This window comes from Gouania willdenowi, chromosome 7, assembly GCF_900634775.1.
Source record: "Gouania willdenowi chromosome 7, fGouWil2.1, whole genome shotgun sequence".
NCBI lineage: Eukaryota > Metazoa > Chordata > Actinopteri > Blenniiformes > Gobiesocidae > Gouania > Gouania willdenowi.
In genome coordinates this window covers 24,088,003-24,098,168 of record NC_041050.1, presented here as the reverse complement: position 1 = coordinate 24,098,168, position 10,166 = coordinate 24,088,003, and the positions used below count along the sequence as shown (strand labels likewise).

At 40.7% G+C, this 10,166-nt stretch overlaps 2 protein-coding genes across 4 annotated transcripts; both read right to left on the bottom strand.

The window, feature by feature from the left end:
* Positions 1 to 171: 171 nt before the first annotated feature.
* Positions 172 to 3,889, bottom strand: snrpg (small nuclear ribonucleoprotein polypeptide G). The gene is made up of 4 exons (XM_028453929.1): positions 3,745 to 3,889; positions 3,589 to 3,611; positions 2,173 to 2,297; positions 172 to 365 (listed from the first exon to the last, which is right to left on the bottom strand). Exons 1-4 carry the CDS (start codon positions 3,774 to 3,776, stop codon positions 315 to 317), a joined length of 231 nt encoding a protein of 76 aa, XP_028309730.1. The 5' UTR covers positions 3,777 to 3,889; the 3' UTR covers positions 172 to 314.
* Positions 3,890 to 4,311: 422 nt separating this feature from the next.
* On the bottom strand, positions 4,312 to 7,765 carry LOC114467539 (zinc finger protein 626). 3 transcript variants are annotated; one of them, XM_028453926.1, is made up of 2 exons: positions 7,681 to 7,765; positions 4,312 to 6,282 (listed from the first exon to the last, which is right to left on the bottom strand). In XM_028453926.1, exon 2 carries the CDS (start codon positions 5,614 to 5,616, stop codon positions 4,744 to 4,746), a length of 873 nt encoding a protein of 290 aa, XP_028309727.1. In that variant the 5' UTR covers positions 5,617 to 6,282; positions 7,681 to 7,765; the 3' UTR covers positions 4,312 to 4,743. The 3 variants fall into 3 exon arrangements, with proteins under 3 accessions (XP_028309727.1, XP_028309725.1, XP_028309726.1); XM_028453924.1 differs by lacking the exon at positions 7,681 to 7,765 and adding an exon at positions 7,190 to 7,674; XM_028453925.1 differs by lacking the exon at positions 7,681 to 7,765 and adding an exon at positions 7,510 to 7,674.
* Between the last annotated feature and the right edge of the window lie 2,401 nt (positions 7,766 to 10,166).

Below are 10,166 nucleotides of genomic sequence, written 5' to 3'. Positions count from 1 at the left end.
CAGTCACGTGCTTTTTATACGTTTTTAAAGCTTGTACACACTCATAACTGAGGCAGGTTTAAAGTGACTATGCCTGAATTTCAGTAAAAAAACAAAACAAAAAAGCACATCAGTCATTTGAACAGAAAATCTAATTTTGAAAGCAAAGAGAAATGAGTTATCACACAAAAGTACAAAGAACAAAATATCTTTATTAAGCAAAGTCCAACGTTAACATTTCCAACCAGGCTCCGCCTACACCTGACAGATAAAAAACCAAAACAAATAGACAGAATAGAAAACCCAGAGGAAAAAGAGGGCGACATGTTTTCTTCTCATACTCGCTCCAAAGCCTCCAACATGATGATGCTGTTTCCTCTGATGACCTACGACCAACGAGAGCACACAGTCAACACTACAATCACTACAGAGAGTGTTTTCACTCATGTAAAAGTAGGCTACACTTACAATTTGTCTTTAATATTTGGTTTCTGGGACACTTCATGAGCCTCCAACCACAACATGGCATCAGAGTTGCCATAAAACAAAACTAATGGATACATGAAGTTCTTAGAACTGGAATTATCTGTTACTTTAGGCTTGATTCATCCAAGCTGCAACCTAATAGATATCAAAATACAGAGTTATGTGTAGAAAACAACATAATCGCTGCGTTAGCTAAACCTGTATCTATTGTGGATGGCTCTGTATCCTTTTACTGTGATGTTTTTTGTGTGTGATATAGCTCCACACTATTACTATTATTACAGCTATTCTGTCTACGTTAACATTGTCACTTTTATTATTAACTAATATTTTGTTGTAATTTAATGTATTCTGCTTTTCATTTGGTGTGTTTTTGTTTCCATTTTGTATATTCTTGTCACATTGTGTACTGGTATGTGTTTTAGGCATCATTTTGGGCAAATACTATGAAGCTAGATTTAATCATATCGCACTGACTTCCGAGATTTAATCAGTGTGTGGTGACCTACGAAGATGGCTAACGTCTTACCGGGCCAAATCACCATGTAACTTATGCTGAACACCTAACCAGGTTTCGTTCTGGCTAGGATATGAGCGAGTTTAAAGCCCCACCTCCTGACCAATCAGTAGTCTTAGAAAATGACCTGCCCAATAAAAGGAGGATCACTGTGAACACGTCATTGTGTGGATCTGATGTGATGCTGACAGGAGAGAGAATATTTGAACATCGATGCAATCCTTTTATTTACCCATTAAATATATGAATATCTGATGAACTGACCTACATTAATAAGCTGATAAAGCCTGTGTTCATCTGGCACTTTCTGACCCATAAAATAATAAAAAAGCCAGCTAATGGAGATAAATCCAGGATATAATGATCGAGCTTCATAGTATAGAATATTAGCGTATTCTCGAATTGGGTGTTTTTCTTTTTCTTTTGTGTGTTCTGCTCTTATTTTGTTTGTCTTCACTTTGTGTAAGTTATTTTGTATGTGTTTCTCATTTTGTGCTTTGGTGTCATTTTGTATATCCTTCAATTTAGTTTTTTTGTGTCAATCAATCAATCAATATTTTATTTGTATAGCATCAAATCATAACCAATGGTATCTCAACTTGTGTCTCATCTACTTTTGTCGTTTGTGCTCTCTTGGTATTATTTAAATAATTTTTCTGTGCATTTTTGCTTCCATTTTGTGTACACTTCTGTCATTTTGTGTATTCTCGCCTTGGGTGTTTGTGTCATTTTGTGTATTCTTCTATTTAGTTTTTCTTTTGTCCTTTTGTGTATTGTCTAATTTTGTGTGTTTTCATGCTTTGTGTGTTCTTGGTATCATTTGGTTAAATTTTCTGATTTTGTATGGTTTTATGTTTTTATTTTGTGTATTCTTCTCTCATTGTGTGTAAGCTTTTTTGTGTGTAATTTTGTGTCTTCTCTCATTGTGTGCTTTGGTCTTGTTTTATGCATGTAGTTATTTGCATGTTCTTGGTATCACTTAGTTAATTTGTCTCTCATTATGAGAGTTTGTGTTGTCCTTTGTGTTAGTCATTTTGTAAATTTATATTGTCACTGTGCATTTACTCTGGGGGCTTTATAAAATTAGACCAACGTCATGTCGGATTTGAGCCCAATTTTTAAAGACTGGAATTTAATGGATTTTCCACAGACTGCGTGTGAGGGGAAATGATGCAGACTAGACTACTGACCACCATGCCAATGGTGTTCTGCTGTCCTCCGGGGCCCATCTCCAGACAGTCGTCCACCACCAAGTTCATGAAGGGGTCAAAGCCTCGCAGGATTCCCTGGACGTGTCGGCCTCCATTCAGCTTCACTGAAGGACAGATAAGAGTGTGCCTCATTAAGGACTTATGATCATTAAGGAACATGAGACTCCCCTGTTTAAATAGATATTAAAAAAAACAACACTACTGTTATTAGTTTTACATTTACAGTATATGCTTCAGATAACTTAGATTACGTCGCTTTCGCTACACTTTTAACCCTCAGCCACGTATTCAACAGGAATAATCCAATGGAAATGTATGATATGCTCCAAAACTATTATTTGTGAAACCTTTAATTACTGCCAACCCGACAAATCACCCTCAACTTTTGCATGAAATCCAACGCAGCCATAAGATTGGAGATTCATTTTCTGTGGTGTGTCACCAGGTAGACTCAACACCAGTTCAGCTATTACACCATCAGTTAAACCTGTCCTCGTACAAGAGGCTTTTCAAGGTTTGAATGCAGTCATAATAATCTGAACCAACACAACAAAAACACTCTTTAGATGAAACTCTGCAATATTTTCAATCATAGAAATACATGATCATTAGTTAAACCTTTGAATAATATTATGATTAAATTAGACATTAATCTGTTTTCTACTCTTGCTAGAGATTCGGTCAGCGGTTTTCTCAGGAAAAATAGTGTGCAACTCTATGATATTATCCCAAATTGTGCAATGGAGGTATTTCCGTGTCTTATAGGGGTTAGATTTTAAATAAAGACATCCATCCAATTTCTGACCCGCTTGTTCCTGTTTTCAGGGTTACGGGGTCTGCTGGTGCCCATCTCCAGCTCTCAATGGGTACACCTTGGACCGGGCGCCAATCCATCGCAGGGCAAGACACTCACTTTCGAGACTCCAATCAACCTAACAGTCATGTATTTGGATTGTGGGAGGAAGCCAGAGTACCCAGAGGAGAGAACATGCAAACTCCACACAGAAAGGACCCAAGTGACCCTTGAAACCAGGACCTTCTTGCTGTGAAGCGCACGCGTTAATCACTAATCCACCATGTGCTCCATATAAATGAAGACACAGAGAGAAACTTACAAGCCTTAAAAGTCAATTTAACGAAATAAAACATTAGGACAACAAATTTAATGCTTTATATTTTTCATTTTGGTGATTCCGATATTCTGACATAAGTGACGTGATTGTAGAATAAGCAAAATATAAGCCTTTGTCTTCTGACTATATTGTTTTCTCATTCATTATGTAACTTATGTATCATGTTTGCGTTTACTTTCACTGTTTGTCCCACATAAATTGAGACCAGCTCTTAAACCAGACATTTTAGTCACTTCATAGCAACACTCTTACACATACTTACAGGAAAGCTTCTTGTCCATAAACCTGAAACACAAACACAGCGTTAGCTTCGCTAGCAGCACGTTAGCACACGGAGGCGCGCTGCGGTTAGCCTATTGGTGCTATCAAATAACTACAATCATTGTTTTGTAAAAAAAAATAATAATTGCCAACTCACTTCTTTAGCTCGGGTGGATGTGCTTTGCTCATGTTGGTTTAACTTGGCTAAAGCCGGTTAAATCGTTGATCCTGCGTTTCAGTCTCTTGACTGAAGCAAAGCGTGTGGACAGACAGGAAGTTGATAAGGGCTCAGATTCTCCACAGCGCCACCAAGAGGCCGATAGGAGGAAGAGCTGAGCAGCTCAGAAACAACAGGTAACAGACCGTCAAAAAATACATAAAAATGTGTTAATTCACAATACATTACAGCAAGTATACGGTTAAAAAAACAGGTTAATTAGTGAAATAAGGTAAAATACAGACTCCAAAATGCATGGATTAGCACATGAAATCTGCAGGTAAATGTTATTTTTCATCCATTGTCCAAAGTGGATCTGAATACGTACAAATAAATATACATTTGTGTACTTTTCTGTTCTAGAAACCAGGCTGATGTAATAAAGCTTTGTTCACTGTTTGCATCCAATCGACTCACACCAAACATATTGAGAAAACAGTTTATTATTCTTTAGAAAAGAACAAAACAATTGTGTATACAAAGCATTTCAGATCTAACATTGGGGACTTTGTACGTTTCCACAGCAGCACTTTGATCAGTAGCTAAATATATTCTAGTTAAACACCAAAGAGTCTCTAAGATTCCAGTGAATTCATCAAAGAGCACTTACTGAGGAGGACAGCTGAACTGCAGGACAGTCTTTAGTTCATTTGCATAGTTAGGATCACGCCAGCTAAACCCGAGGCTTCAACCAAAGCTTTATTTGATACTTTCACGGCTGTGACATCCCTTTTGGAAATAATAAACCTAATTATATCATAGATCTAACAGAAACTAGTAGGAGTCAGATTAACCTGGAAATAAATGGAAACAAGACTCTGATCTGTTGTAAAAAAAATAATTTTGAAAGAAAAGCCACCCTGATAAGAAACTAAATTAGTGGTTTTTATGTAACCTTTTCCCTGGGCTTCAACTTTCAAGGCATGTGAGCGAAGACATTCAAAGTGAGCCGTCGGGCTTGTGGAGGCCTTCGGCGATGCCGTCCTCCTCCACTCGGACTCGCAGGTGCTCCTGGCAGTGCTGGAGGAAGGAGTCGAGCGCGGAAAAACCCTGCTGACACGGCACGCAGTGGTACAGCCGCTGCCTCTTGGAACCGGGCCACTTGCATGAGTCCATGTGCTGCGTGCACACGCTGCACTGGCCGCTCCGCGCCGATGACTGGTGGAGCTCCATGTGCTCCTTCAGCTGCCACTGCAGAGGGAAGACCTCAGGGCAGGATGGACAGGGGAACTCTGGGTCCACCTCCTGGGCTTCTTCTTCTTCACTGCTCTCCGGATCTTCTGGCGTGTCTTCTACCATGGAATCAATCCTTCGTGCACTTGCTTCAGCTGGGACTCTTGTTATATCGGACAGACAGACTCTGATCTCAGACAGCTTGAAGACTTTGGCGACGTGTTGGTCAGATGGGGGTTGGTCTGTGACGGCGTTCCCAGCAGTGTGCTGGTGTCTGTAATGAGCTCTCAGTGACAGATGATGAACAAACACTTTGCTGCAGAGCTCACAGGGATAGGAGAAAACTCTCCTGGTTTTAGCCACCACTAGCTTTGGCTTTGTCACAATCTTCTCTCTGCTATGCTTGTCTTTTCTGTGCACGTGCAACGAGGAGGTGGTCATGAAAACCATTTCACAGGAGCGACATTTTAGGATTTTCTTTTTGGTCTTCAGTATTTTATTTGAATATCTGGTTGTCCTGCTTCCTTTTTTCATCTGAGCTGTCCTAGACTTGTGTGTAGCATCTTTAGAGTGGTTCCTCATTTTGTGGTATCTGAGTGATGCTTCAGTGCAGAAGGTTTCTGAGCAGAATTGGCACATTTTGGAAGCTTGGCTGCTTCGATCCGACTCTGGGGTGTCAGAGGAATCAGTGAGGGTGGAGTCTTCATCTGAGACGGGAGAAGAATCATTGGGTAGGTTTCTGGAGTTGACTAAAATATCCTGCAGCGATGGAGTCTCTCTACATCGGGACTGTTGATGATGCAGCAAAGCCTGCTTCTGCTTGAAGGCCCGCCCACATGAAACACACTCATAAGGACTGCTGTCCAGAAGACGAGTCTGACCACGAGGTAGATTCTCAATAGCTCTGCTCCGAGCCCTGGTGCGAGTCCTGCATCGCAAACAGGAGGGGGCGAGCCCTGAGCCGCCGCGGTGACAGCGCTCACACTGGGAGGAGTCACAGTTGTGCAGCTGTAGGGACGACTTCAGGGAGAACGTCTGCCCACACGAGCGACAGCAATGAGGCTTCGGTAAAGTGTGGTTCTGCTCCTGATGTCTCAGCAGATCCGTCGCAAAGGGAAAGCGCTCGTCACACTCTGGACACGCGGACTGCTGCTGGTGTGTGTGTGTCGTTTCCCATCAGCCTGAGTGATAAAGTCAGCCAGTCTGGACAGAGTGTGAGCAGGCACGATGGAACCAGTGAAGGACTCCTGGGATCGGGAGGTACTATAGTGGACTCCATCCATCTTCCACAAAACCTCTCCCCTTCTGTGAAGGAATACAAGATTTAGGTCAAACTGTGCTTGAGTTGTCAATAAATTCACCAACTATTAACACACAATCACACAACACTTTATTAATCCCTTAAAATTAATAGTGTGACAATAATAGCTCAATTTATCCTGCACGATCATTGTTCTTCAACCCAAACTTTGACAGTTTGAACCTCAAAATAAATCTAAATATTTTAAGTACAATTTTATTTGAGTTGCGGCAGTAAACTATTCTTCTAGTAATTGATAAATCCATACATTTTTACCGATCAATTTTCATCAATTAATCATAAATTGTACAGTTTGCAGTCTATCTACTTCTTAATCTTATACCATAGCAAACAGATTCATGTGACACAGAAAAAAATAAACATAACAAAAGGGAACAAAATTATATCACCTTTTAAAAATGTATTACTTAAATTAAGGCCCAATAAATAACATTAAACTAAATCAACACAACCAACAGGGTAAACTGAGGTGGATATGGGTAAACTCTAAACAGAATTAGGGACATATTGAAACGTCTATGGAAGCAACACACAGATTTCTCTTTTGTTTAAATGCAAAGTAGAAAAAGAAAAACATGCATAGTTGTAGCAAAAGGATTCTATCATTCTACAACATGAGGTGTCAATCCAAGACGACAAAAGTAGGCACAGTAATAATACAAAATGTGATAAAATATATTGTATTTAAATGAATGGATTTCTAAGCTTCCTCTTCATTATATTTTTTAAGAGTGCAGTTAACCAAATGATGACACGAGACCTGTCAATATTCATTCTTAAAACACGTCATATTGTACAAATGCCATTATGTACACAGGTCACAGGACCTAATAAAGTTATCAGGTGAATGTATTTACATCATGATGTCATGAATTATTAGTAAAATATCACCTTCATCTGCAGCGATCAGAAGTTAGTCGTAGATCACAGGTTGGGTGAAAATATTTATGAAAAATCAAAAACCGCTAAAAGTGGAAGCAAAGCGGTACTTCCGGCCGATGCAGAGCTTGTGTACGTAATTTCTCTTCTTCTGATCGGCTGTTTTGGACTGCGCACATCATGGCTGTGTAAAATGTCGCCCCCTGCAGTCACACTGTTTCTGTGTAACACTCGGACCTTTGGATAACGGCGCAGGAGCAGACCGCTACAGGCTAGCCGCGGCTAGCTAAGGCTAAAGGCTCACCAGGCACTAGCGTGTGCAACAAGCTTACCGCGGGGCTCGGCCTCCGTTGCAGGTACACCGACCCTCGGCTAACCTCACGCACACACTTGGTCCGCTGTGCTGTGCACAAGCACTACCAGTGTCCGAAACCACCAGCTCATGTTCGCACTCCGCTAATATCAACGCAGAGTTAGTACTTTGTACAAACACGCTTACTTACTTCCGGCTCGTCACGTGTCCGCTTGTTGAGCCAATAGAAGACAATTAAGTTTGACACGGTCACACAGGGGTTTACAGCAACTGGCGGTCCGGGGGGCACATGGAGCCCTCGCTCTGATTTTAAAGCAAAGCAAAAGCACAAAATGACTCTAAAAACAAACAAAATGACAGAAAAATATACAAAAACACAAATTAATTTCAAACAACACAAAAAAAGAAAGAAAAATAGACTAAAGGACTTCTACGCAGACCAAATTACACAAAAGGACAACAGAAATGTAATTACTTAAACTCCTAAGACGTGTACAAAAACATACAAAACAACTAAAATGCACAAAACAAAACACCAAAAATAATTGAATCTGCAAGCAGTGAAAACGGGCCCTCGCACTGATCGAGGCACGAGACGATTCCTTCCTACCGGCCGCGTTCAAAGTCAAACTTAATTCCGTACAGCACGTGGTCTGGTTGCAGAGTGAGGCATCTGTCTCCCGTGATCGTCTGTGTGGTGCTGGTGAAATGATTATGTTTCATAAAATGAACTTGTGCTCTAGAACAGGGGTTGGCAAAGTGTGGGTCATGCCTCCGCTTCTTCTTCTTCTTTGGAGTTTTATGGCAGTTGGCTTTCTTATGTTGCATTACTGCCTTCCTCAGGTTTTAAACAGTCATTTCTTCTCCTCCTCTTGAATTATTGGAGGTAAAGTCTTTTATATGTCCAGTCTTTCTCAAAAATTGAAAGGTCACGTTCCTCCCTTTATCTTCACCTCCACATTGCAAAATGTCTTTGATATTGTTTTCTATTTCCTTGCATTCATCATTAGTGGCGTAACAATACATTGATCCACATCGATACATCGATTAATTAATTAACGATCCAATTACATCAATGCAAAATGGCAACATTGATCCTCAACGTCATCTTCAAGATATGCCTTTATTTTAGAAATTCACATAGCACGTGACGTCTGTACGTCCATGTCATCATTTCCTGTGCCCCTCATCGCCTTCAAACAACGTGAACGTTGGCGTCATGGCTAGTGTGAGCCGCCAAAAAAAGGACGATGATGACGACATTCGCTCACCTCTTGGAAATAAATCAGCGGGGTGGAAATATTTCGAAATTCCGACGGAAAGACGGCTCAACAGACAAAACTCACACCATATGCAAATGGTGCCAGTGCGAGTTAAAATACTCGGGAAACACAACGAACTTGGCCTGGAACCTAAAGAAGAAGCACTGGCTTGACCCCATGCTAGCGCCGCCGTAACCGTGTCAGATGTCACGCCACATTTGACCATTTCCTTTCCAAAAACGCTGAGCAACAATTCGAAAAGAGCGATGAGTATCACAGGTGCCATTTCATATTTTATTTGTAAAGATATGAGACCTTACAGTGTTCTCAAGAACGACGACTTTTGTGAACTCCTTCATACTCTGGAGCCGCAATACAGAATACAATGAAGTTAAAGATGAAGTTAAACATGAGTTTATCTTGGCACGGTTTTGAAGGAGGGATGTGAGGAGTGGAACATGTCCGTCGAGTAGAGGCAAATCTGTCACCACATATAAAATGCTTTGGACATAATATAAACTTGGCCACACAGAAAAGCCTAAAATGTGCTAGTGCTGCATATCTTCTGGGCAGAGTGAGACGAGTCGTGTCATTTTTTCACCACAGCATGGTGACAACCTCTATTTTGAAAGAGACGCAGAAGTTACTTGGACTTCCAGAAAACAAACTAAAACAAGACGTGATAACACACTAGAACAGTTCATTTGAAATGTTAGAGCGGTTTCTGGAACAACAAGCTACAGTGTGTGCTTCACTAATGGCCTAAAAACTGTGGAAAGGGGCAGATGACGTGCATACACTCAGCGAAGGAGACATCGCCACAGCTGAAGACTTGGTTAAACTACTTGGACCAGTAAAAAGCGCCACCACCATCATGTGTGAGGAAGAGCAGCCCACAGTATTTATGATTGCACCTCTCAAAGCTCAGTATCTCAGAGGAAGACTCCACTTTAGTAAGAGAGATGAAACAGACGATGTCCCAGTAGCTTCAGCAGTGATATGTCAATCTGCAGCAAGTTCTGCAGAGAGCATCTGCCATAGACACAAGGTTCAAGAAGCTGCCGTTCCTAAGTGATGACAAGAGAGAAGCAACTTTCCAGTGTCTCATACACGAAGCTGCAGAACTGTGGGACCAGAAAGTAAGATTATTATTATTATTTTTTTTTTTGTGGTAGAAATACTATTATTCATGGTTAATATATCAATTACTTCTTTTATTGTTGACATAATTTACATTTCTTTTGTGTTTGGTTTAATTATCTACAGAATGGCACAGGTTGAGAATGCATCTCTTCACTCATCTGGTGACCAAACTACTAATTAACCTGACTTGGTGATGCGTCCCAGGTTGAGGGCACTGGACAAGGTGGGTGTTTGTAAGTGTTTGATTCAATGTTATAGACAAGTCAATAAG